The sequence below is a fragment of the Coturnix japonica genome, chromosome 4 (genome assembly GCF_054131305.1).
Source record: "Coturnix japonica strain WE chromosome 4, WE-NBRP24, whole genome shotgun sequence".
Lineage (NCBI taxonomy): Eukaryota > Metazoa > Chordata > Aves > Galliformes > Phasianidae > Coturnix > Coturnix japonica.
In genome coordinates, this window is record NC_140666.1 from 12,641,997 (window position 1) to 12,667,370 (window position 25,374).

Genomic DNA, 25,374 nt, shown 5'->3' on the forward strand with positions numbered 1-25,374 from the left:
ACAGGCCCCACCTCTTCCTGAGGTGAAGGAAGCGCGGGTTGGGGGCTGGTTCCGCTTCTGCGCGCTGTGAGGTGCGGCCGTCGGTCACGGCCGGTGCGGGGCTGACTGTGCGGTGTGTGTCTGCGGGTCCCCGCGGGTCCCTGCGCGCTCCCGGTCCCGCCGCTCTGAGGGGCGGTGCCTCGGTGGGCGAGTAGGCCCGAGCGTGTAGGCCCGGAGCGGCCCCTGCCTTCCCTCTCAGCGCTTAGGCCCGCCGACCGGGCCAGGATGAGCGGAGAGGACGGCAACGAGGAGTTCTACCGGCAGCTGCAGCTCCAACAGCAGTACGAGACCGAGCGCGGCGGGGAGGGCGAGGCCGACCCCTTCACATACGTGGATCCGGCCGATGGAGCCGCCTACGAGTGGGATCGGGAGAAGAAGGCCTGGTTCCCCAAGGTGAGGCCTCCTGGACACGGCTCTGAATGGAGCGGCCTTTGATGCTCCTAATTTAGTGCTACTTTCAATTCTTATGTGTGGCAATCTTTGTCTCGCTGGTCGAAGTGGAGCAGTTGAGTAGCTAATATAGAGGCCCAGATGAGAAACAACAAAGTGCATTCTTTTTCTCTTTTATTATTATCTGGAAAGCATGCAAGTGTAAAGATTTTTTTCCCTTTCCTGAGACGTTGCACTTGAAAATTAAGCGTATTTGACCACAGAGATTTTGAACAGACCAGAACCATTACAGTTTTCATTATTTTTTCCAAATATTCAACGTATTTGACATCAGTTTAACTTGGTGAGCCAATCTACTGACCTGCAGGCAGAATACTGTTGTTACTATGTAACAGTGAGAGGTAACTACTTCACTTCCAGGTATCGAACTGCTTTATAATGTGAATTTGGTAAATCTGCTGTGCAAGTTTGTGTTTGTGACCATGAATCTGTGAATCTAAGAATGAAACCAATTATGTGCTGCTTGTGTGTGTATAAACTTAGCAGTATATCCATGCTATGTATAGCTTAAGGAGGGTTAAAGCCATGTAAAAAGTCCAGGCTGCAAAGAGGAGCAGCAGATAAGTGGGGATCCCTGGCTTCTTGGCAAGGGATGCATCCAATAAGCACAGTGCATTCTGAAAGGGTTCTCCCCTCACTCCTGTTTCTTTCCCTCTTTCTCATATATTTTATCTATCTTCTCCTCTCAGAAGCATTAATCTTTCCTAAGATGAGTTCCTTATCTCATGTTTGATCGGGTGGTTGGTTGTTTTTTAAGAAGCTCGATACAGCTGGTGGCTGTGAATATTTAACTTGAGCTACTGCCAACCTGAATTAAGGGCTGTGCCGGTTTCTGATGTGAGGAATAGCTTATGAAGCCCTTCTCTCAAGTTTGGAGAAACGATGTAAGAACAGAAAGGTTCATTAATAAATATGATTCACAGTAAAAGTTAATAAATAATCATAGTGCAGCACTGTGTTATAGGTAGGTCAGCGAGCTAGGTGTTACCATATCTCAGGTTACTTTGGCTAATGATCTATAGGCTAGAATAGTGAGTGCTTCTCCACTTTGGGGACTTCACTGCTGTGTGTTTCAAAGCAGTGTATAGAGATTTTATTAGCTGAAAGAGAGAAAAAAATTGGAAAGATGCAGTTACTTCTGTTATCTAATGATTTTTCTTTCAGTGCTACTGTATCGGTAGGTGCCACCTTCTGATTGACCTTCACAGAGACAGCACAAAGTTACTGATTGAGTTCATCGGCTATCCATGCTTGTTATGAAAAAACACACGTGGGATGTTTTCTGTAAGCCTGAAGTATCTGTTGTTCATTTGGATAATTAATTCCTTTCCACTTCAGTGTAATTAGTGGTTAATTATATGATAGCATGTCCTGTAGTATTGTGTTTCTTTTCCTATAAGCTTAAGTGCCCCAAACTGTAGAACAGTGGGCATAGAATTAGAACTGATCTCTTATTCATGCTGTTTGTCACCAGAACCAGGTTGAAGCCCTGAACCTGTATAGGATCATAGAATCACCAGGATTGGAAAAGAGCTCTGAGGTCATCCAATCCAACCATCCATCTGTCACCACTATCTCCCCACAAAACCATGTTCCTTAGTACAACACCTAAGTACTTCTTGAACATGTTTAGATGTTGTACTTAATTTGTTTGTGCTTGCAAGAAGATATTTCAAAGTGAAATCGTTGTAATGGTGTAAGTAGTAGTATGACCCCATGTAATGTAAGAAAGATCTTTGATATTGGCTGCTAAAACATGACAGTCTGGTGCGTGGTAGGTCATATACTAAGAATAAATGTAGCTTTATGTAAGAATGTGGGTCCCCTAAAGTTGGAAATGGTATTGCTGGGTAGAAGTGGCTCATTGTTGGAGGTTTTATCACTAACTTCTCAGTAGGTTCTCTGATAGAAAAGAATAATACTATTCACCAGAAGACGGCCTTTTTAATTCTCTGGATTTCACCAAGTGTGCAGCTAAGAGTGCTCAGGTTGCATTTGACACAAGCAATCTTTATTTGAATGCATCTATTTTTTTTTCCTTGTCCTCTAAAGATCATTGTACTCCTTGTTATTGACACTGTGTGATGCTGTGCTGTAAGAGCAGCTGCTTGTGATCATAGCAGAGGTTGTGCTGCCAGTGCAGGAGCTGTGTCATGCTGTGCTTCTAAGCAATGTGGAGCTCCACAGCATTTTGCGTTATTCGTGGCAAGCCTGTTACTGTCAACAGTGTATTTTTTCAGAAATAAAGGTTTGAAACATTAAACTCCAAATCACTGGAAGTTATGGAAGTGCATTATCACTGCTGACACTTGCTGCTGTCCATTGCGTCGCTCTTACAGTAGCTTGTTGGAATGGAGTTTTGTTCCATTTGAATACAGATGAAGCAAGTGCAGTATAAATCAAAGGTTAAGACACACTGAAATGCTTTTTTCCTGAGTACCTTCAGAAAATACTTTGTTATGCAGTGGTGCTCATAAAATCAGTTATGATATGTTATCTCTAAATGTACTGGGGCTATTCCAGATACATGTATGGACTGTGAGAAGGACTCCTTGAGAGTAGCTCTGCTGAGGGGTCCCTGCAGGTGAAAATGGCTGTTTACAAAGGTGGATAGTGATAGGACAAAGGGGAATCGTCTCACACTGAGACAGGGGTGGCTTACATTAGATATTAGGAAGAAGTTTTTCACACAGAGGATGGTGACACCCTGGAACAGGTTGCCCAAGGAGGCTGTGGATGCTCCATCCCTGCAGGCATTCGAGGCCAGGCTGGATGTGGCTCTGGGCAGCCTGGGCTGCTGGTTGGCGACCCTGCATATAGAAGGGGATTGAAAACAGATGATCATTGTGGTCCTTTTTCAATCCAGGCTATTCAGTGATTGTATGAAAAACTTAAAGTGAACCAGCAGAATGTGCTTGCAGCCCAGAAGGCCATCAGTAATCTGGCCTACAGCAGAATAGGGGTGGCAGCAGGGTGAAGGAGCTGATTGATTGTCCTTCTGTGCTCGTGAGTCCCCATTGGAAGTGTGGTGTCTGGGTTTTGGACCCCCAGCACAGGAGGAATGTGGAGACACAAGGATGATCAGAGGGCTGAAGGACCTCTCCTATGAGGACAGCTTGAGGGAGCTGGGCTTGTTCAGCCTGGAGGAGTCTCTGGGGTGGACTGTTAGCAGCCTTACTGTATATGAGGGGGACTTTTCAGTGGGAGAGAAATCAGCTTTCAACATGTGTAGTGACAGGACAAAGGAAAATGGTTTTTAACTGGAAAAGGGGAGATTTCTCTGTGGAAGGGGGATGAGGTGCTTGCACAGGCTGCCTGGAGAAGTTGTAGATGCTCCATCCTTGGAGGTGTTCGTGGCCTGGTTGGTTGGGGCCCTGGGCAACCTGATCTAGTGCCTGATTTAGTGGTTGGTAACCCTGCCCATGGCAGGAGAGTTGGAACTAGATCATCTTTGAGATCACTTCTAAGTCAGGCCATTCTGTGGTTCTGTGCTGATCTCTTTGCATGTTTTTGCTAGTGACTAGTTCTAAAATTTACTTGGCTGAATGTACTGGAATCATCGGTAGTTCATTTGTTCCTTGTCTTTTAAAGATAGACAGAAGGTGATCTTATTTGTTACCCAATTAGAATCTTTTTCTAGAAAAAAAATGAGCTAATTATTCATCTATTAGCAAGAACATGAAGTAGAGTCTGAAGCCTGATAAACAGTGTGTCAGTATACAACTCTGTTCAAGTGCAGTATTTATTGCCTGTCACCACAAATATATTTCATCTCTGTAAGTGTTTCTGTGAAAAAGCAGATGCCTGCAAATGTCAGTCATTCATCATCTTTGGGTAAGCTGTTGGCTTACTGTCAGTGTCACTATATCTCTTCAATGTGGTAAGGACTGCTTGCTTTCTATCCTTGAAGCTGTGCCAGTTGAAGCTGAAAGCAGAAAGGTTTGCTTGAAAAAGGTAGAACTTTTGAAATTAAGGACTTTGTGCTGTGTGGCATTAATGTGTGAATGGAGTTGAGGAAATACCTGAACTCGTAGTTCTTGCTGTCTGTGTGGCTTTTTACAAAGATGATTCATTATTTTCTGCAGTGCTGGGTTGAAAAATGACCACGATTAAACAGATAATTTCCAAAATATTAACACTTATACACTTTCAATCCTTGATTTGTAATTCTTAGAATTTTTGGTTTTAATTTCCTCATTTAATTTCAGATAACAGAAGATTTCCTGGCAACGTATCATGCTAACTATGGCTTCAATGCAGACGAAACGGATAGTTCATCTGCTTCTGGAACAGCATCTGAAAATAAGTTACCACTAAGTTCTAAGACATCAGAAACACAACCTGCTGCAAATGAGAAAGGACCAAAGCAAACAGATCCAAAACAAAAACCAGAAAAACGGAAACTAGAGCCAGGTAAGCGATGAGAAGTTTCTTTTTATGTAGGCTTCAACATGCATAGTACCAAGTGGAAACTGTTGGTTGTTCAGTATTACCATGAAGAGCAAATGTATCTGTTATTCTGAAGTTTTTCAAAGTGATTTCAAGCAAGTATGGTACTTCATAGGGATCTCTCTTAAGACTGTATACAGGATGAGAAATAAGAAAATTCAGGTATGTTTGGGGCTTCTCCCGTGGATAAACAAAAACCTTTTAGAAATCTAAGGGAACGTGATCATCAGAAATAATGTTACTGTGTGATTCCATGTTTAACGTATTGGTGCAACTGAATTTAAACTTTTTTGTTTTATTTTGTTTCTTTTTTAGGATGGTTTCATGTTGAAGAAGACAGAAACACGAATGTTTATGTGACTGGTACGTAATGCCACATTTAGGTCAAAGTAAATAAATCTTATAAGAAAATTGTGTTTGTCTCACTGACTTCTAATATTAAGCATGCCATTTGCAATTGCTTAACCTTGTTTCTGACTTCATAATACCTGTGTGACCTTTTCAATTGCGTACATTGGAAAGTAACTTAAGTGGCATCTTCTATGCTTTTATCTTTTAAATGTGATATTCTTTGGGGTGTAGCAGCCAGGTCCGTAAACTGTCCTGCTTTCTTCCATTTATTTCTTTTTATTGTTCTTAGTAAGAAAAACAACTCCAAATTCACAAGGAATAGGATAAAGAGAACACACTAGAGATGAGGGAACACATAAATGTCACTATATGCTAAATTTATTTAGAAATACAAATGTCAGTGGGATAATGCTTCTAAAGTAATAGCAAAAATAGTGGTTCCAAAGGCAGTGATTTATTATTTTGTATATAAAATTTTGCCAAGTTTTCTATTTTTCATTTAAAGAAACACTTTTTTCTTCTCTCATGTGATTTAAAAATAAAAAGTTGAGTGAAATGTACTTGTAAGGGTGGCTAATTGTAAAGGTATTGACCAGGATGGTGGTAAATAGTCAAAGGTTATTAGCAAAAGAAAACTCACCAATGTCAATGCCTTGACCAGAAAGCTGAGGCAGTCTCCACCGGGGAGCAATCTCCAAGAGATGCTGCCTCAGTGGTGGTCAGCCCTTAAATGAGGTCTCAGAGGAGGTGGAGTCAAAGTCCCCCCCTTCCGGGAGCACAGCTCCATTACTCTCACCTGTGCTCCTGCAGCTGACCCAACACTTGCCTCAGCTGATTAATCAGTGGTTCAAGCTGTGATTTCCCATACAGTACAAATTTGTTTTATTGTATCTGGCAGGTTTACCACCAGACATTACAAAAGATGAATTTGTTCAAGTCATGTCCAAAGGTGGTATCATTATGCGAGATCCTCAGACAGAAGAGCACAAAATCAAACTTTACAAAGATAAAGAAGGAAATCTCAAAGGAGACGGCCTCTGCTGCTATCTAAAGGTCAGTGGTGTGCTGAAATGCAGCATTCCTTCCTGCTGAAAATACTTGTGGCCACAGTTTCACAATCGATTTCAAAAGATTCTTGAAGTATCTGAAGTATAACATAGAACATAAATGTCTGTTTTAAGCTGATATATGGGGTAGTTCTGGAATTGCTGGTCGTGCGCCTTGGTTGTTTTCCCCTTATCCAGCTCCCTAATGAAAATGTCCATTAATATCTGAACATATTCAGAAGTATTCCTGTCTTTGGTGTCAGTGATTATGGTGTGAAACAGGGGAACCTCTTCATGTTCTGCTAGAAAAATTTGCTTCTGTGTGGCTGAGGGCACAAACTAGGAGATGAAAAGGGATACAGTATAGCTATGTATTTACAGGCTTCAACTGAGAACTATTGTAAATTCAGACCTTCATTTCAGAACTGTTCTTGTTCCCTATACTAATCTATAAAAGTTTGGGTTGCAGTAGTATTTCCTTCATGTGTTTCAGCTGTGGGTCATTTGAGAAGTTAGTGTATGCCACTACAGTCTGCTTTAACTCTGCAGGAAGCACCAGGTAGTACTAAGCAGCTGCCTTGTAATCTGCATGCTAGCTTTATGATTTAGTAGTTAGAGCTGCTTAGTGCACAAGTATAAATACGGTGTCTACTCTGAAGAACTTCTAGGAAAGTTTTAAATGACTGAACAGCCTAAATGCCAGCTGTTCTCAGAGAAGTGGTGCAATATATACAGGAAGTCACGCACCTGTTTGTTGTTTTTTCTTGCTCCTGTCACTTTATTGAGAGTAGTTTTAATGACATTTCATTGCACTATGAGCTTTATGGAGCATTAATCTGCTACAAAAGTAGTGAAGAAGTACTTGATTTACTTTGATTTAAAAACGACTGCCAGTTGTGCATATTTCAGTGATGGCTTTTTTAGTTGAGACTAAAGTAGAGATCTGGCATTATGGCTTTCAATATCAGGGAATTGATTCTTAGCACAGCATTCTTAATTACATCTTACTGGATTAATTGCCTTTGCAGCGTGGTTTTTTTTTTGTTTGTTTGTTTTGAAACTTGTGCTCTGTTTCTGTTTTCACACAGAGAGAATCAGTTCAACTTGCTTTGAGGCTTCTGGATGAGGCAGAAATCAGAGGCTATAAATTGCATGTTGAAGTTGCAAAGTTTCAACTCAAGGGGGAGTACGATGCAAGCAAGAAGAAGAAGAAATGTAAAGACTACAAGAAGAAATTGTCTCAACAGCAGAAGTTTGTATTTTTTTTTTCTTTCTGTAAAATATTGCTTGAATTCGTAGCGCTATTGAAGTGTTGCTTTTTTCAGTTTAAATGCTAATTTAATGCACAGAAGTTCACCTGAGAGCGAAGTACTGTTAATAATATACATTTGAAGAGAAGGAGCTTCTATGTTAATTGTTGACATAATAAGCTTCATGATCACCGACTTAAAACAATACCTAGGCAGCTAAGTTTCATTCAGTTACACAAGAAAATATTACATCTCAGGGGAATTAAGACTTTTTTCTTTTCCCCCAGAGTGTGAGAGTGGGTGAGTTCTGTGGTCCTAAGCTTACTTCAGAAGGTAATAGTTCTGTGTACATATACTGTTGGTGTGGTACTTTACTCACTGCAAAGGGTGAGAGATGCTAGCTTTCTTAGCAGCAAGTGTTGAAATATCTCCGTAGATTCCCACAGCTTTATGGTATGTGCCATTTTGCATTTTTTTTTAATTGTACGTGGATGCATTGGTTTTATCTTTTAGTAATTGTTTTTCTGCATTTTGAAAGAAGGTGAGAATTAAAAAGAAGAAAAAAGTTTTGCTTGCGTAGGATTCTTATTTTAATGTAAGCAGCATTCCACTAAACATTTTAAATAGCAATGTCAGTATACTTTATCATAGTTAATGTGAGCAAAGTCTCCTTGGTATCTTAGCAGTTAAGAGTATGAGTAGTTAGAAATGTTTGTGCCTCAGATACAACGGCAGCTCTTGTTTTAAGATGTCTCCAGTGTTGAGAGTGGAGAACTATGAAAACAGCATTTGGCAGCAATTTGGATGAATAAACAATTTAGGTTCTTTAGTCATTTAGTTGTTTTGATTCTATCTTACACAAACTGACTCTAGACGATATTCCTTTTGGGTTGAAGAACGTCATTTACTTCCAAAGCAACTTTCTTTGGAAATCCCAAGTTTTCTTCAGCTCATGTAGCAATACAAGGAGGAATTTAAAGATTTTTTTTTTTTTTCCCTTAAATATAAGATTTTGAGATTTAGAATTGCAAATCTTTTTTAGTATAGTAGTATAATATAAATATATATAAATTCTTGAAGAAAACCTATTTTTATTAGAAAGCAAAGTCAGAAAAGATACACAGAACTATGAGTGCAATTCAGGGTCATAGTCTCTGTACACTGAGGAACAAAATGCATTTCATAGCAATCTCTTTGTAAGACCCTAGGAATTCTTGTGTGTTTGTATAAATATGAGCACTAAAATTTTACCAAGGGGAAAAGTGGATTTATTTCCCACAAAATAAGTCTCCTGTTAGAAAAGTTATTGACGTTTTTATTGGTGACAGATGGTTTTTGGATCTGAGTTGATATGAAGGAGGCATTAAATATTAAGGTTTGAATCTTTTTCTTAGAGTAACTTGTATCTCTGTGCGTGTTTAAGTACCTTAAAACCTTAACTGCTTTGTAGGAGAAGTAGTAAAATTGGATTTTTAATTGCATTTCTTTAAGAAGAATAATTTAATTTTGTCAAAATACATGTTGTTCGTGATGTGTTGTAAGAAATGCCAAATTAATGATTTTTTTTCAACAAATACTTGTAGAAACTGAAGAGAGCCGCAACAATATCTTCTTACTGTTGCTTCATTTCATTAGACAGCTGGATTGGAGGCCTGAGAAGAAAGATGGCGCAGCTCGAATGCGGCATGAACGCATCGTTATTATCAGGAATATGTTTCACCCAAAGGACTTTGAGGTACCAAGATGCAATTTGCTCCTGTAGATTATGCTATTGTAGTTCATGCTGAACTTCATGCCATAATTTTTCTAAATAAATGATAAACAAATGAAACTTACCATTTGGGCAGGATTCTGCTTGTTACAAGCATCTGCTTAAAAATCATGGATCTATTTCCAAAAAGCCAAACGCAGAGATGTTGATAAGAATAAGTTTTGCAAATCAACCTTTTTTACAACATATATCCTGCCAGTATTTCTTTCTGGGCTTCTGGGCTTGACATAAGTGTCCACTGTAATTAAGCAAAGAGTGAAGAAGCCAGCAAAAATAACCTTATTAATAAGTTTACTTTGAATAGTTGTACTCAAATGAGGGCTGCAAACTCAACTCGTAGTGGCTTTGAAAATACAGCATAGCACTTGATTTATGAACATGCAATAGATTGATAGATTAATTCTATTGGTGGTTAAACAAAAGTTGTTTAAATTAATCCATGTTAAATTATTCATTGCAGGATGATCCCTTAGTGCTAAATGAGATAAGGGAAGACCTACGGACAGAATGTGAAAAGTTTGGTCAAGTAAAGAAGGTTCTCATATTTGATGTAGGTATTTCTACATGGCTGTATTGTCAGAATTGATGTATTGTGTAAATATACAAAGTATGTAGGGTTATTTCAGTGTGCATGAAGCATTGTCATGTTTTCATGGATTTATTTCAAAAAAATGTTGACCTCATCTTTCAATATTAGCTGTTTTGGAAATGAATTTGTGAACACTTCTCTCTCCACTGATTAAAGTAGACAGTCTGGCTTTTCCTGATAACTTGGATACATGCCACTAGTTTGAAAGTTTATAAATAAATTCCTTTATAGCTAAACTAGCTGAAACAGTTTTTTTCTATGTTCAAAGATTCTGCTCTGTTTAATTAAAAAAAAGAGGGAAGAGTCTTAAGCAGTAGAACAAAATGTGTAAATCTGTAACTTGTTTTGAAAAACAAGATGATATATGTTCAGGATGGAAATATATACTAAATGATTTTGTAAGGCAAGCTAAAAGATGGTAGAATAGATACACTATATTTAGAGTAGTATTAAATAAAGCTTTTCTCTTTACAGCGGCATCCTGACGGCGTAGCTTCTGTGTCATTTAAGGAGGCGACAGAAGCTGATCTGTGCAAGCTAACTCTGAATGGAAGGTGGTTTGGTGGCCGTCAGCTCAGTGCTGAAACGTGGGATGGTGTAACAGATTATCAGGTAGGCTTTCACAGTTCTATTTCATGAAATCCTATATCTATCAATTCGAGCAAATGCTTGTTGTCCCCCTCTCCACACCCCTCTCTTGTCCCATCTTGCTTCTGCACAAAAACTGCTACATCTTTAAATATCCAATTAGAAAAAATAAGTGTAAAGGACCTGTTTGTTCTTAAAAAAATCTGTTAGAGATGTAAACGTAGAGGATTATTCATTGGATGTACAGGTAATTAGTTCATGGATCCTATAGGAGTCTTGAGATGTTACTGTGATATAAAGCTCACATAACTTTCTCTGTATAAATTTTTTCACTTTACATGTGTAACTTCAGAGTGAGATGTATAAACATGTCTTTGATAGGTGGAGGAGACTGCAAGAGAAAGGGAAGAAAGGCTGAAGGTGTGGGGATCGTTTTTAGAGGATCCTGATGCAAAGGAGCAGCAAACTACATCTGATTCAGATTCCACAACGAGTAGCATTAAAATCCCTGAAAGCAGCCAACCTTCAAAAGTTAATGACACATCCAAGGAGGATGTAAATGATGAAGGCCATAAGAAGGAGAATAATGGTGAGGGCATTAACGAAGATGGTGCTCCATCCACAGACAGCAGCCTTGCAGGCAGTGATGCTGAAGCAGATACATAACATTTCCATTGCTTTATGAAAGAGTGGTTTTTAGAGTGATGTTTGAGTTTATCCCTTACTTTCAGGGTTACTGCAGACAACATTCATGTGAATATATGCATTATTAGAAATGTCATCAACTGTGTGCTTTAAATTTTCATGAAAAGCAGTATTTAATGAGGTTCTAAAAGTTTGTATTAATTGGCTGTTCAGTTAAAGTAACTCAAGTTGCCAAGAATAACAGCAAGCTCATCAGGCTTCTTTTGTTCTATCTATGCTTATCAATGTTTCATTATAAGTGTGAAATATGTTCCAACCCTTAAGTTCTTGTAACTATGTGTAACTTAAAAAATGCAAAGCTATTTCAAGTTTTGTGGATTTTGTCATTATTTTTCCTTGTAACTTGGTGTCTTATCCTTAAAATTATTCTCGTCCTGAATGCTTCTCATCATTTTGTGGGATGGATGCTGTGATAAGTGCAGGGTGAATGCATCAGATATGTTGCTATACGTTAAGAAGCAAATAATAGGTGGGTAAAGACTTGCAAACTTGAAGTGGAAAACAATTTCTATTTCAGTGGAGAGCAAACTGAGTGAAGATAGGTGGCTGAATCACAGCATTCAATAAATTATTCTTTTTCCCTTGTTTAGATCTTTGATGCTTAGATCTTCTTTAGGGGCTGGAATTAAAGAGACTAGGAATGCATGAGCACACACATTCTAGACTATAATGAAGTAAAACTGATTTTAAACTCCCATGGGCTGTATGCAGTAGGTAGGCTTTTGTTTGTTGACTTGGCTTTAATTATTGTTTTAATATTAGAGGCAAGGTTTTCTTTTAACTCTGTTAGAATGATTTCTCTTCAGCATTTTGGCTTAGCCTTCAGTTGCCCTTTAAAGGGTGGTGGAGAGATCTCTTATTTCATAAAACCTAAAAGTATTTGGCAACTTGAACTAAAATTGGTTGTGTACATGTTAGACTACTTGAACACACGCTTTCAAAGAACATTATATTTCCCAAAACAAAGATTTAGACCTTCTATCTTTAGATACCTTAATAAGCAGTAGGCTTTAAAAATAACCTTGGGGGGAGCCATTTTGATCATGATCATTTTTCATTTTGAAATCCCATTATTTTGATTGCTAAGAATATGAGCATACAGATTCAGGCACTAAATGCTTAAAATATTGGTGCTAAATACATAGCACCTTGTTCATATGGATTTCTGCTAGTGCACATTTGTAAGGAGGCTCTTTAATCTGCACATTTTTTAATTCATATTGGATTGTGAGGAAACCATAGACATTAATTGTAGGTGTATTTCCATCCTGAAGTATTCAGAATACTCTGAAAGTTGGTATTTTCAAACTGTGCTCTGAGATTGCCATCTCTTTATGGTACCCTGAGGTTTTTATGTGTAACCAGTATGTGTGGGTAGTTAGAGCAGCCAAGCCATCTAACCTTTAACACTTGTCATTGTGACTACATTATATCCTTTTGTGACAAAATACCTGTTATTTGAACAAGTGCGGTGGTTTGAGTTTAAAAATCCAGAAGCCTGTTACAAGTTGGCATGACAGATTTCCAGATTTAATGAGATGTGTGGTAAAGCAGAACTCTAAACTCTTGTTGTCTAAGTAAGGCCGCTTTCTCATATTCACAAACATGTGAATGATGGGTTTAAACAAAAAAAAAACAACAAAGTTTGGACAGTTCAGGGAATCTGAAATACTGCTTGGTTTGCAGCTACCCATTGGTGGCATATTCACATTGCATCTTGGGGTTGTATTGGTTCTGCCTGGGATTTTGGTTGGTAGCACTGCAGACCTCTGAGGGTTTAGAGCTTTGTCACAAGAAGAGTGTAATTAAACATAGTGAGTTTTGCTTTCAGCGCTCTTTTTATCTTCCAGCTTGTAAGCTTCTCTAGCATTAGATTTGTTAGGCTGTTGTGTTTTGTTTGCTTTTCTTAAGAGGCTGTTCATACAACACTCTAGACAGCGAAATCACCTGTTCTACAACGGGATTGCAATTGACATAGGGAAACTTTTCTCAAATGTATAAATATTGTACAGTTCTATGAGGACTTCTCATCAAATGTAAAAAAACAAACTAAGAGTAGTGTTAGTGTTTGAGAGAAGTTCTTAGAAAATAAAGAAACGTTACTTGTGCAGTAACCTTCCTCTCTCCAATAGATATTCAAACTTGATTGGCTTGTTTGAGAAGTCCAACGTGATGTTATTTGCTTCATGTTTTTCTCTAGACTTCACACTGAAGTAGAGCACTGACAGAGACTGAGACTGAATGCTTTACTGGCTTTCCTATAAAGTAGGATTCTTAAGAGAAAATAAAAGCTGTTTTTCCATGAGAATGCGTTCTGAAGTGACATTACGCTCAAACTGGTGATTTGGCTTTTTTTGCCTATTTCTGTTATTCCCCGGTAAAATGTAAAAATATATTTTTCTAGACTGTTTGTTGAGTTGTGGAGGCATTTAATAATTCACAGAGGGGCTAATGCCGCTGTGACTTCCTTTTAAGCATGAAGATTGGTTGGGTTTGGTACTTTCCTAAAGGATGCGGGTTTTTATGAATGAGTGAACTCAAGGTTTTCTCACATTAATTCAATCTATGGTAATCGGTCTTGCTCATTAGAAGCAACAAATTCATCCTTGGGCTCAGTTTCCAATGTTCCCTTGTTTCCATTTGTGTGTGCTGTGCGTTTCTTCCTTCGTGGCCTTTTAAGGGAGAGGTTCATCTTAAGAAAAGTTGTCTTCTTCCCTCTGTATTGTGTGCAGATTGACACGCCTTATGGGATGGGTAGTCACTGCTGCTTTGAACTAAAGATTTTTCTGCTAATTCACACGGTGTGACAAGTGTGATGTGAAGCCACTTAGACCTATCAGCAGGGAAAGAGTACTAATAAATAGTTATTCTTTTGCAAGTGGAATAGCAAATCAATTGCTTAGCTGTGAGGTACATCAGTAGTTTACAGTCAGATGCTATTTAGTGGTTGGCTGTCAAGGTATTTGTGCAAAATGATCAGCATTTGTCAGAGTTTACATGCTACAAGGAGCATGGCCAAGCTGGACATCTGGGAGCAAGAAGCCCAAGCAGAGCAGGCATGGAAGCTGCAGCACCTGCAAGGTTCTTGAATGTTCACGTACAGCTGGAAAGCGTGAGTGAGTTTCATTTTGCATCAAAATGTTTCTCTGTTTCTCCTGCTGACTTTTTAAAATTACTTTGGGTTTGTTTTTTTTTTAATTGAATTTCAGTCCCTCGTACAACTTGCGCTTTGTATAAGGATTGCAGTTCACTTATGAGTATGTTAAATGCAGTGCATTTTGGCTAGAACGTGTCCTAGACATTGTTAAGGTTAATCTATTCAGAACTTCAAATATTTAGCTTCAGAAAACTCTTTGTATCAGATACTTCAGAGAAACCCAGATTTGCCTTTCAACTTCCCAGTAAAAATATCAATACCCTGAATTCTGTGTGACTTAAGCAAGCTTTAATAATAATAGAACAACCCACAAGACAAACCTATAGGTTTTAATCAGTTTTTGAACCTCCTTTTGTCTGAACTTGAGAGACCGTACATCAGTATAACGATGTGAGCTGTGTACTTGTATTGATTTGGCTTGTGTGTTTCTCAGTGCTCATTATGCAGAGCTTTGAAGTCTTACTGTCACAATACTCTGAAAGTTCTGTAAAATATTGATGGAAGTATAAAATCTTTTGCGGAAAATCGGTTTGGTTTGGTTTGGTTTTATTGGTTTTTTGTTTGTTTTTTTTTTGCTCCTTCTGTAATATGAAAGTAAACTGTTAGATTAAACTTTTCATTAAGCCCACTGGGAATTTTCCTTTGAGGTTGTTTGATTTGATAAGCTAAATTGATCATTTTCAGTTATCTCTTAGAAAATAAGCACTTCAAAATAGTATATTTGAATAACCTCTAGGCCTGTGGCAGCATCTGGTAATCCCTTGATTTGTCTTCACTTTTGTTTCTTAAAGGGGTTGTGTTTTATACTACCTTTTTAATAAACAAACTCATGAACAAACAAGTCTTCTCAATGAGTTCTGGGAGAATGTCTTTGTCTCTTTATCTGTTTTCCCCTCAGTAAAGAAGTCCCATAGCATTTGTTGGGCAGTGATTGCAGTTTTGTGACCTAAAGTTTTGTTACCTCCTGGATGACTGGTTTGTCAGTGCTTTTTTTTTCTAGCAGGATCTCATATATTTGACTTTAACATGGCATATCTGGACTGGCTGCCATTTGGTGATTTTGATAAACCTACTGAAGAAAAAAAGAACCAAACCGACCCGCTTATTTCTCACATGTACGTCATGATGATGTTTTCATTTCAACAGATCCAAGAGGAAAAAAACCAAGAATTGGTCATCCAGTTTCTCCAGCAGGTGATGGGTGATCTCTTCCTCCTTGCAGATATTCCCAGTTACACGCCTAATACTGTGTGTGTAACAGGAAGGTCCTTTCTGACCCTGGCTAAGGCAGCAGGTTGGCTCTTAGCTGTAATGTGTTCATCACTTTATTCTCAATTCCTCCAAAGCCCAGACACTGTCTTCTCTATTGTGTACATATTGTGTTCATTGTCATTGGAAAAAAAAAAAAACCAACACAAACCACCCAAACCTATTTACAATCCTATTTTCCTCATTCCTGAAACCTCCTAACCCGGTTGACTTGTTGGAGTGCATTTCATGCATTCTTAGCAGATAGGCTGAAGGAAACGCCTAGTTCAGTCACAGCTAGAGGCTAGAAAGCGTGCGGGGAGTTCATGAACGCCGCTCGTCTCCTGCAGTCACCACTGTGTGTGTGTAGCTGTCGGGGGGAAGGACTGCACACCGCTGGGCACAGCATGACCACCCCACCTGCAGGACAGCTCACCCCTGTGCCACAGCTCGTCACAGTGAGTTAAGGTATAAGGATTTGATTATTTCGATGTATCTTTGCTGCCCTTCTCAAGTGCTTCTTAATTTGAGAGATACTTAGTGAAGGATGGTGTCTGCTTGCTGGGCTATTTGCTTAACGCTTGGGAAGCTGGAAATCTTTTGGGTTTTAAGACTGGTTTAGTCAGCATGAACCAGAGAATAAGGAGTTCCCTATCTAAAGGCACAGTGATGGGAAATCAATAGTACAAGCAAGGACTGGAACTGTGAAAAACAAAGTTGGCACCTGCAGTGAGCAGTCAACAACTGCATCTCCTAAGCATGTTTACTATGCATCCTCATCTACGGAAGGGCAAATAACCTTGACAATTATTTGCACTGTTATGCCATGATCCGCCCATTCTGAGAGCAACGTAGGGTTGGTTGGGTCAGTTTTGTCCCAGCTTTATTTTGGCAGCACTCTGTGGCAGGCAGATAGGAAGGATTTCTGCTTTCTTTTTTTTTCTTTTTTTTTTTTTTTTTTTTTTCTTTTTTGCAGAATTCTTGCTGTGGAAGACAAGAATGGGAAGTTCAGGTAACTGGTTCACCTGGGTTATATCCAGCTTTCTTATGGCTACTTGTTAGAAAGCACGAGAGGCTTTCAAGGTGGTACTAGGGGACATGGTTTAGTGGGGAATTACTGGTGGTAGGTGGTCAGTTGGACTAGATGAACTTGGAGGTCTCTTCCAACTGTGGTGATTCTGTGATTAAGGGCAATGAGAAATAAATCTATGTTCTTGCTTCAACAGACTGCTGTTTTTCTAGTGTTATAACTGTACTGCTGTCAGAATTCACAGAGGAGTAAGCTGCTGCACACCAATAAAGGGTGCTAAAGGAGCTTACAATTAACATCATGAGCCGGTTAACATGTTAATAAAGCGGTACAAAGACACAGTGGCTGTCTTGCCATGAGCGAGGAACAGGAGAAATGGTCCTCTGGGCCAGAGCTAATGCTTTTTAAATTGTATGTTGAAGGATGCATCGTGGAGCAGCGTAGGAGGAACTGGTCTGGTGCTTGCTGTTGAGATCATCTGATCTTCCTCAGTCCTTTCTCAAGCCGTATGGCTCCTGGTGACTTTGCCAGACTTTCACCACTTGGGTTGGAATTTTCCATGGCAAGCATTGGGCTCCAGATAAGCAACCAGAAAGTTTTGTAACCTAAATTGTCTATTGCTTTCTAGAACTGGGCTGGGGAAAAGCACTGTCCTTTTGCTTCAAGTTCTTCTAATTAATAGGCTGGAATGTGCTAGCTCCTTGCTCACTTCATATGCCTTGGGAAGGTAGCTATAAACCAGGAGGAAGGTTTTGGTTTGGACTTTGCTCTCTTTGGGAAGACTTGGTCAATGGTAAAGTTCTGAAAGACTGGCATCCCAATCAGATGGCTGGGGGTGGGGTTGGGAATAGGATCTCCTTGCATTTCCAAACAGGTACCCAACTTGTGTGTGCGTCCCATCCTCATTGCTGTGTTCAGATGGGGGAGAGGCTGAAGATGGGAAAAGGCTGCAGGAGGGCAAACTAGTAAAAATCTGAAGATGAGAGCTGAGGAACTCTGGGGTTTGATCACAGATCAATAGTTGATGAGAGGGGATTAGGACTAGAAAATGATTGGAAGAATTAGAAACCCAGATAAGGAATCTCATCTCATTGGCAACAGTTCCTCTGGCAATGCTGGTTTCAGGAAGACAGGCTCACCGCTGGCTGTGCCATTTAAGATGAAGAGTTCTTCCTGTACCGATCTGTTTCTTTTGGCAGGGGCTGCTGCTTATTGAAAATGGAGGAAACGAGGAAGCTTTCTCCAAAGCCTTATAAGAGCAAAGAGCCTGTGAAAACAGAATGGGGAGCTCGGAGTGTCGTCTTTACGTATTTCCAAGGGGATATTAACAGTGTGGTGGATGAACATTTCTCGAGAGCTCTGAGCAATGCCAGGAACCCACAAGACCTGAGCACAAAGCACAAGAGCGAGGCTGTCGTCCCGAAGCACGGTGAGCTGGGTGCTGAGCTTTTGCTGAGAAACAGAAGATGAAACATGCTGTGTTTTCTCACATATACCTATGCAACCTTGTTTACAAATAGCTTGGAACTGTGTGCAAACAAAGCAACAAAATCATGCTTGCAGAGCACTGGTTTATATCACTGGGACATCCACCTTAAATCCCTGTTTGCTGGGCTGCTTCCCAAACTCTGCATGGGTCCATTGGCAGGACCAGGTCCTCCTTTCCCAGCCGAGAGCCTCCGTCTCAGTCAGGTGCATTAAGTGCATTACGGCTTAACTTCTTGTCTCTGCAAAGAGCTGTTTGTCTAAGCTTGCAAGTGTTAAAACTCTGCCTATGCCTGTAAGGAGTGGGGGGGAAGTACTGGTGGTGGTGATTTACCTGCTTTTAGCACGAATTTATCATTGATGTTAAGATAAGCAGTGCTAAAGTGAATACATGTTTATGTGCAAACGAATATGCAGTACTGTAGTGTTCCCTTAAAAATGTACTGGAATTTGCCTTGGGGGGTGGGGGGAGGAAGATGAGGATTGATGAGACTTGAGCCGTTTTCTTTCTCTCTTTGAGCAGATAGCGTGTCTCCGCACCAGTGGAATTTCTCCTCACATTGCTCCAAACCGTATCCATCATCTTCCTCTACCAGCATGTCCAACTCTGCTCTGAATTTCCCTGCTGTTGCTATGGCAGGGCAGTACCAGCCAGCAGCTCTGCGTACTCATCCTGCACCACCTGCAGACCTTTGGCCCTTCCCTTCCCTTGGCACTCCCAGTCTCACCAGCCCTGTGTATCATCACACCGTGCCCAACCTGCACGTGGTGGATGAACCCATCTCCGACAGGAAATACGGTTCCCTTCTTGGTCTTCTGCAACAGGAACGGTGCCTGATGTCCATGCAGGAATGTGCTGTGAAGCAACACTCAAGTTCTACTTGTATGACTGGACCTGCTAGATTACAAAATATAAGCCAAAGTTCAGTTCCTGGGGGAGGTAAGGAAATACTGTCACTTTATTCTTTGATGGCATCTCATGGAAGGAGGAAAAATGGTAGAATCTGTCCTGAGTCCTAGAATCCTAGAATCTGACCCATCTTCAGTCCAGCTCATTGAGATGGTTTTCAGCATATGGTGGTTTTCATCCAGTGCTGGACGCTGGAATACTCAAGACTGATTAAGATCAACCACCATGCATTGCCCAATTGTAAGTTTTTAAACATTCCTACTTGCTTTAAGGAGTCGTTTGAAGTGAATTTCAATAATATCCATGTTCTATCAAGACCTCTACCCCATAGGCATCAGGATGGTGGCACCAGTGCTCCCACTTATGATTAAAAAAGGGACACCCATTTCAGAGCACTGAGCCACCAGTCTGACTGCTAAAGGCACAGGTGATGCTGTGAACTGAAGATGTGAAGCTGCAGCCTTTATCAGGAAGGCCAGGGGGTTCTCTCCCTGCCCAGCTGCAGTCAGTACTCAGAGGAGATGGGCAGAGGGCTGGTGGCCAGACTCACCTTGCCCCACAGCTAATTGCTGTCCTTGCCCCATGTGTCAGAGGCCATGACTCCTCTCTGCAGCACATTCCCCAGCCCTAATGCGGTTCACGCAGGAGTTGTGAAGACAGTGCTCCCTGCCTTAGGGAAGCTGCTAGTGACCAGACTCCTGCCCCATTGCCTGGGTGTCCTATGAGGTCCCAATGCACTGCCCTGCTGTGTGTTCCCAGTTGGCAGCAAGGGCTGTGAAATTGCTGAGGGAATCTAATGGAGGCACACACAGCATGTCCTACCTGGAGTTTACTTGTTCCTAAGGTCTACCTGCCCATGCATAGAAAGGGGAGGGGCTCCTTCTGGATTCCAGGTTTTCTGTTCATGGTACATACCTAGATAGGTTTAGCTGAGGCTGTGAAATGATAGCTGAATTGCTTTAAGGAAGCTGAGATTTAGGATTCCATTTCAGAACAAAGCAAGGTGCCCTCTTCCCCCCAGGGGGCAATGTGAGCCCAAGGAGGCTTGTCAGCCCAGGGCATCGACTCCTAAATACCAAGATGTTGCATGCAACCAATGTGAGGATCAAGCAAGGGGAAATGGTGCTAATTGTAGCAGACTTCAGTTCTAAATTTCAGGACAGAATTGAGTTAAAATCATAAAGAGAGATAACGAAGCAGCTCAGTGTTCCCCAACCATCTTCAGTGGAAGCGTTTTCTATCACGCCTTTCTGAACATCTGGGTAGCTTCACAATAACACATGTGTAATGCTGTACGTCTGCTTATTGAGCAACCCAAAAAAACCCCAAACAGATTAGGGACTGGCTGTGCCTTTGGAAGCCCTTGTGATGTATGCATCCAGTCTGGCTGTCAGAGTCCCTGTTTCTTGGCTCTGTTTGATACATTCCTCATTGTGCTGTGTCATGTTTAAGAACAGCTGATATTTATATTTATGGAAGTGTATATTGCTGTGCCAGACAGCACAGAGTTCCCCAGCACCTGTGCTATAGGCTGGGCTGCAAAAGCACAAGGTTTCTTTAGGAACTGCTGCTTACTTGTAGCTCTGTGCCAAATCTCTGCTCATCTCCAGTATTTTCCTTTTTTAAGAGAGGAAAGCCAGCTCTTACCAAGGCTCAGAGAACCCCAGTGCAAGCCACGCCACTGCAGGTGAGTAATGAAATTAGCAGGTTTGGAACAAATCAGTGCTCTGCCCCTGATCTCATGTGCCCCTCTCAGCAACAAACCCACCACACTTCTGGGAGCGTTGTTTGCAGCACTGTGGTTTAGTGGACATGGTGATGATGAGTTGATGGTTGGACTTGATGATCTTAGTGGTCTTTTCCAACCTTGATGATTGTCCAAAGTTACTCCCAAACCATTCAGGCTTCCGCGTTTTTCTTGGTCTCCTGAGCTGTGCCCTGTGCCTGGGAGGTTACCCCAGTGCTGCTCCTTGGCTGTGCAGTGTTTTGGGGAGAGCTCGGATGGGTCATTCTGGTTATTCTTGTAAGGGCCCTCTTGCATCAGAGAAAACCCAAAGGTTCAATTTTGTTTGCACAACATCCGACGGGACTGAACGGAGCGTGCAGTTTGACAGCCCTGTTAATGCTGTGTCTTTCAGGTATTCAGATTCACGACAGAAGAAGAGATTTGTATTTTTAGCCACGGGACATTTCTACTTTATTCCAACAAAGCTCTTGCTGTGAACTCTTCCTATTTCCCACTGTGAATCGAGAAGAAATGAACTGCAGCTGTTCCCTGCTTTGTCTCTCAGATGGAAGAACTGTATTTGCTGTGTTAGGAATGAAAAATTGCTCTTTCTGTTCAGTAAATATTTCTAATAGTTGTGGCACCCAACCCGATGGACTGTGTTTGTTGTGAAGAATCACTGTCTGCTTTATGGCTTTCCACACTGAACCCTCTTTGAAAGGACTTGTAGCACTTTTTCATCATTGTTGATAAGAAGCACAATTTTATCACAGAGAGCTGCAATTAGCTGCAGCTGCTTATCTTGATTTGATATCTCAGTAGTGTTTAAAATAGTTGTAGACCATGGGCTCCTGTTGCAAAAAGCTTCAAGACAACCACGGGCCAGAAAAGCACAGGATCATCTTTATCTTTCCTACATAATGCAATTTGTAGCCTGATGACAGCACCTGGGCTGACATAACTTATCTTAGGTCAGCAGCTGTAGCTGCTTGTGGTGCTGGTTAAAAAAGGAAATAAGAAAATGCCACTCTGTATAATACAAGTGTACTATAGTGTATACAAGAGCTAGCATATACATGAAGATGCATGCAAGAGGAACCATGTTAACTAAGTGAATAAAAGGTAGGCCAGCATCCTACCAATGTCCTAAAATCCCTCTTGGTTTTGTTTTTCCTACAAAATTCCTTTTCTTCTCTCCTCTTATAGCTTGGGTTCCTCTCTGTTTAGTTCTTTCTGTTATTGTGCTGACCATTTTCAGCATGTTAAGGCTACGTGGTTAAATAATCTGACTTCCTCTGTGAGCCACAGCAATGATTTTTGGTCTGCGTTCCCTCCATCTCCTCACAGACTTGTGCTGTAATTCCAGTGAAATTATTGCTTTCAGACCTTTGCCTCCCTCTGCCATTCCTCCTGAAAGAAAAGGTTTGAATGAATTATCCCTAAGGTCTGGAAAGACATAAAAGCGTATACCTAAATGCTTTTAAAGTTTTCTTGGAACAACTTAGTCCTGTGCGTGTCACAGCTAGAACTATTCGAGCTGACTCAAAGTCAGCGTTCCTAGTGAAGCAAGCAAGTAGAGTTGGATGGTGCTAGGGGCAATGGGGATGCCATGTCCTCATTGGGCCACCATGTAGCAGGTCTAGCAAGCAAGAGAACCACCTGGACAGCCCACTGGGAGCCTATTGTACTTATGGTTTCTTCCTCTAGAACTGTTTGTGCAGAGTAGCAGAGGGATTCTTGCTTTTCCGCTCGTATCCACGGTGCTGCCATTGTGCCCGGTGCCAGCAGCTCCATCCCGTTCCGTACGCGTGCTTTTCTGCTCAGGACTTGGCAAACAGCACCATGCATTCAGCAGTGGCCATCTGCTGCTTCCCACGTATATTTTCAGTTCCCATCCTGAATGCAGCAGTCACTGTGGTGATGGGAGGAGAAGGGATGTGTGGGCTGTGCCCATCTTCTGTCTCCTTGAGCTCTCAGTGCTGCAGTGACCACTCCAAGGGATGGAGGGGATGATTTGTGGTAATTCCCATTGCTATCTGCCTTTGTTATATGCAAGTTCCCATCATTCTGCTCCGGCCCGGAGTTATTTTCTCTGCACAGACGGCTTCCTTCCCATTTTATTTTATTTTTTTCTGGTGGGCAGAAGAGAAGTGAACTGAGTGGAAAGAAATACTGAACCTCTTGCCCGCCCCGTTTCTAGTTGGCCCAGAGAGCTCTCCTCTGAGTTCTCATGCATCATTATGCTCACAGAGCTCCAGCAGAAAACTGGTGCACGCTGGTGCTGTGGGTGCCTCTGTGGCTGGGGCCTGTTCCTTGTTTCAGTGTCACGCACTGTCAGAGGGCTGTGTCACCTCGTGGCAGCGCTGCTGTGCAGGCAGCTGGGCTGTGGTCACATTGCCCCAGTCATGGTTGTGGTTTCTGTGCTGAAGAGATACACAGGGGATGGGGAGGCAGAAGCAGGGTCACAGTGTGGGGCTGCAGATAGGACTTCTGTGTGGCCACTGTGGAGCAAAGCTGGCTGAGATGGGGTGGTCCCTAAAACATGGCACACAGGGAGTCCTACATCCCCTTCAAGCCACCTGCATGCTCCATAGCATGGATCAGCAGCAGTGCTCTCCCTGAGTGTTTGGGTGTCCCTATGTGTGTTAGTCTGCACCACTCCATAGATGTCCCAGGTCCCACAACACAGGGGAAGCAGTACAGATCCATCCAGGCTGGATCTGCCTGCAGAAGAGCCCCAGCTCTTACTCACATCAACACCAAAAGGGCGAGAGCATCCTTTGCTCCCACATCCTGCCTCAACATAGGCTGTGCAGCTCTGGGTTTGAGCCTGAGCAGAGTGAGCTGTTTATTTTCTACACCTCCTTGTCCAGCTGGGAGGTGCCAAGTGACGGGCACAGCAAGATAACAGGGTCAAGCAGTATTTAATACATTTCTTACAGGCAGAATGCCTTTCTACCTGAGGCAGGGATAACATGAACAGTTAAAATCACAAGTTTCTATGCTCAGCATTGTTACTAATCACCTACTTTAGCTCCTAATGCAACACATTTACAAAACAAAAGAGAAAAGTCCCTTTAAGTAAATCCCTCTGCCAGCTGGGAAAACAAACTGAGTGGATGGAAGGAGACTGAAGGTGCAGAGCCCAGATCCTGCACCGCAGTGTTCCTGCAGAGAGATTTTCTGTCCATAATTTCAGTCATTCCTTCTCTTTGTTTGCCTGTTACTTGTTATTCCATCCCTTTGTCCTGCTGTGGTTTGGTGGGCAATACTGGTGGTAAGGAGGATAGTTGGACTATAGATGATCTTAGTGATCTTTCCCAACATAAATGATTCTGTGATTTGTTGATGCTGGCTCAGCTCAGTGCTTTAAGAAAAGCACTGAAATACAATTTTCCCTGCCCCAGGTGTTAGCAGTAATTGCTGACCATGCATGTGCTAAGGGCAGCTGGGCATGACTTTGCTGATGAACCACAAAGGTCCTCACTTGAACCACAGCATCAGGGAACATGGGGAGCAATTTGTGCTAAGCAGAAGGGCTGTGGCAGGAGGGGCAGGAGGGGCAGGAGTCATTCCCACTTTGCTCCACACAGTCTCCAAGTGCCACTCATTGATCATTTGCTGACAGAGCCTGAAACAATTGCCTAATGCATCCCCTGGGTGATTTGTTTCTTGGGCACGGATGCTAGTGGAGATGCCCAGTCCATGGGTGAGCAGCTGCTGTGTGCATGAGGGCAGGATGCTTTGCTGGCTTTGCAGGGTGCAGAAAGCACGCTTGAGGTGCAGGCATCTGATTTTGGGGATGCCCTTTCTGCAGGGTGGGAATCCAAGGATCTTCCAGCCTGGTTCCACCTCCTTCCATCCTCATGAAGACAGCTGCAGATCTCATTACATCCAGTGGTGCATTGCCAACTTGAGCCGTGCCAGCGCTGCCCTTCCCTCTGACTTTGTTTGCATCAATAGAGCTGAGTTGTTGCACATTTCTGCCGGCACAACCAAAGGGAAATTTGGTGCATCTCGTCAGTCTGGCTCAACTTGAGAGTTTCAGGGACTGTGTGCTGGATCTTTTTTAGCAGTCTTGAAAAGAGAGAGAGAGAAATCTGTAATTAAATCAATACACATGTAAACGAGCAACTGACACAGAACCAGTTCAACTTCTTTGCGTAAAACATGTATTTCTGTTGATGCGTTATTCGTGACATATTCTTTGTATATAAACGTGTTATTAAATTGGAATTTGGCAGGACTTAAGCAATGAAATGAGTCAAACTGTGCCGTTTCCCCTGTCTGTGCATTTGAACAATGTTTTGAAGCTGTTGTGTTGGCTCTTGATGTGCATCCTTGAGACCGCTCTCAGTTGACAGCTACTTTCATGACTATTTAGCAGCAGGTTTGGGTAAATCGTGCAGCTGATAAGCTGTCAGCACTCAGGTTTTCACTGGGGCTGATGTGAATCTAAAAGCCCTTCTCTTAGGGCTGTGATTGAGTTTGGGCCATTGCTGTGTGTCCCCAGGAGCCCTTCCTCTGAAACCTTGGCCAACGCAACGGTGTCATTGACTCCGCTCTGTGCCTTTGGTGGC

General features: G+C 41.7%; 3 protein-coding genes and 1 long non-coding RNA gene across 8 annotated transcripts in view; 3 read left to right on the forward strand and 1 right to left on the reverse strand.

Moving 5' to 3' along the window:
• MAP7D3 (MAP7 domain containing 3) overlaps positions 1–154 on the reverse strand; it is an 89,735-nt gene extending 89,581 nt beyond the window's left edge. The window contains exon 1 of the mRNA XM_085546076.1: positions 12–154. The gene's annotated coding sequence lies outside the window, so the exon portion shown is untranslated. The remainder of the gene's footprint in view (positions 1–11) is intronic.
• HTATSF1 (HIV-1 Tat specific factor 1) lies at positions 41–13,546 on the forward strand. Of its 4 annotated transcripts, XR_014945642.1 has the most exons (10): positions 41–432; positions 4,698–4,902; positions 5,254–5,301; positions 6,188–6,342; positions 7,424–7,587; positions 7,873–7,918; positions 9,221–9,320; positions 9,817–9,906; positions 10,420–10,557; positions 10,915–11,546. XR_014945642.1 is itself a non-coding variant. In XM_015860291.3 (9 exons), exons 1-9 carry the CDS (start codon positions 265–267, stop codon positions 11,197–11,199), a joined length of 1,353 nt encoding a protein of 450 aa, XP_015715777.2. In that variant the 5' UTR covers positions 41–264; the 3' UTR covers positions 11,200–13,546. The 4 variants fall into 4 exon arrangements, 2 of the variants coding, with proteins under 2 accessions (XP_015715777.2, XP_085402245.1); XR_014945641.1 differs by lacking the exon at positions 7,873–7,918 and having other exon boundaries at positions 9,169–9,320; positions 10,915–13,546; XM_015860291.3 differs by lacking the exon at positions 7,873–7,918 and having other exon boundaries at positions 10,915–13,546.
• LOC146760948 (uncharacterized) lies at positions 1,652–2,759 on the forward strand. The gene is made up of 2 exons (XR_014945657.1): positions 1,652–1,773; positions 1,964–2,759. It is a non-coding gene; the product is annotated as an uncharacterized LOC146760948 (long non-coding RNA).
• A 2,390-nt stretch (positions 13,547–15,936) lies between the features above and the next one.
• Positions 15,937–21,946, forward strand: VGLL1 (vestigial like family member 1). Of its 2 annotated transcripts, none has more exons than XM_015860301.3 (5): positions 15,937–16,111; positions 17,873–18,102; positions 18,682–19,098; positions 20,696–20,755; positions 21,207–21,946. In XM_015860301.3, the coding sequence occupies exons 2-5, from the start codon at positions 17,892–17,894 to the stop codon at positions 21,245–21,247; spliced, it is 729 nt and encodes a 242-aa protein (XP_015715787.2). In that variant the 5' UTR covers positions 15,937–16,111; positions 17,873–17,891; the 3' UTR covers positions 21,248–21,946. The 2 variants fall into 2 exon arrangements, with proteins under 2 accessions (XP_015715787.2, XP_015715788.2); XM_015860302.3 differs by lacking the exon at positions 15,937–16,111 and adding an exon at positions 16,625–16,655.
• The last annotated feature ends 3,428 nt before the right edge of the window (positions 21,947–25,374 follow it).

What these genes read in the sequence shown, in the direction of transcription:
- VGLL1 (XM_015860301.3), top strand. Translation starts at nt 17,892, where the DNA reads ATGGAGGAAACGAGGAAGCTTTCTCCAAAGCCTTATAAGAGCAAAGAG. An exon ending in GGCTGTCGTCCCGAAGCACG is followed by an intron (nt 18,103 to 18,681) that starts GTGAGCTGGGTG and finishes CTCTTTGAGCAG; the next exon opens with ATAGCGTGTCTCCGCACCAG. An exon ending in TGCAAGCCACGCCACTGCAG is followed by an intron (nt 20,756 to 21,206) that starts GTGAGTAATGAA and finishes TGTGTCTTTCAG; the next exon opens with GTATTCAGATTCACGACAGA.
- HTATSF1 (XM_015860291.3), top strand. Translation starts at nt 265, where the DNA reads ATGAGCGGAGAGGACGGCAACGAGGAGTTCTACCGGCAGCTGCAGCTC. An exon ending in AAATTGTCTCAACAGCAGAA is followed by an intron (nt 7,588 to 9,220) that starts GTTTGTATTTTT and finishes TCATTTCATTAG; the next exon opens with ACAGCTGGATTGGAGGCCTG. An exon ending in AGAAGGTTCTCATATTTGAT is followed by an intron (nt 9,907 to 10,419) that starts GTAGGTATTTCT and finishes TTCTCTTTACAG; the next exon opens with CGGCATCCTGACGGCGTAGC.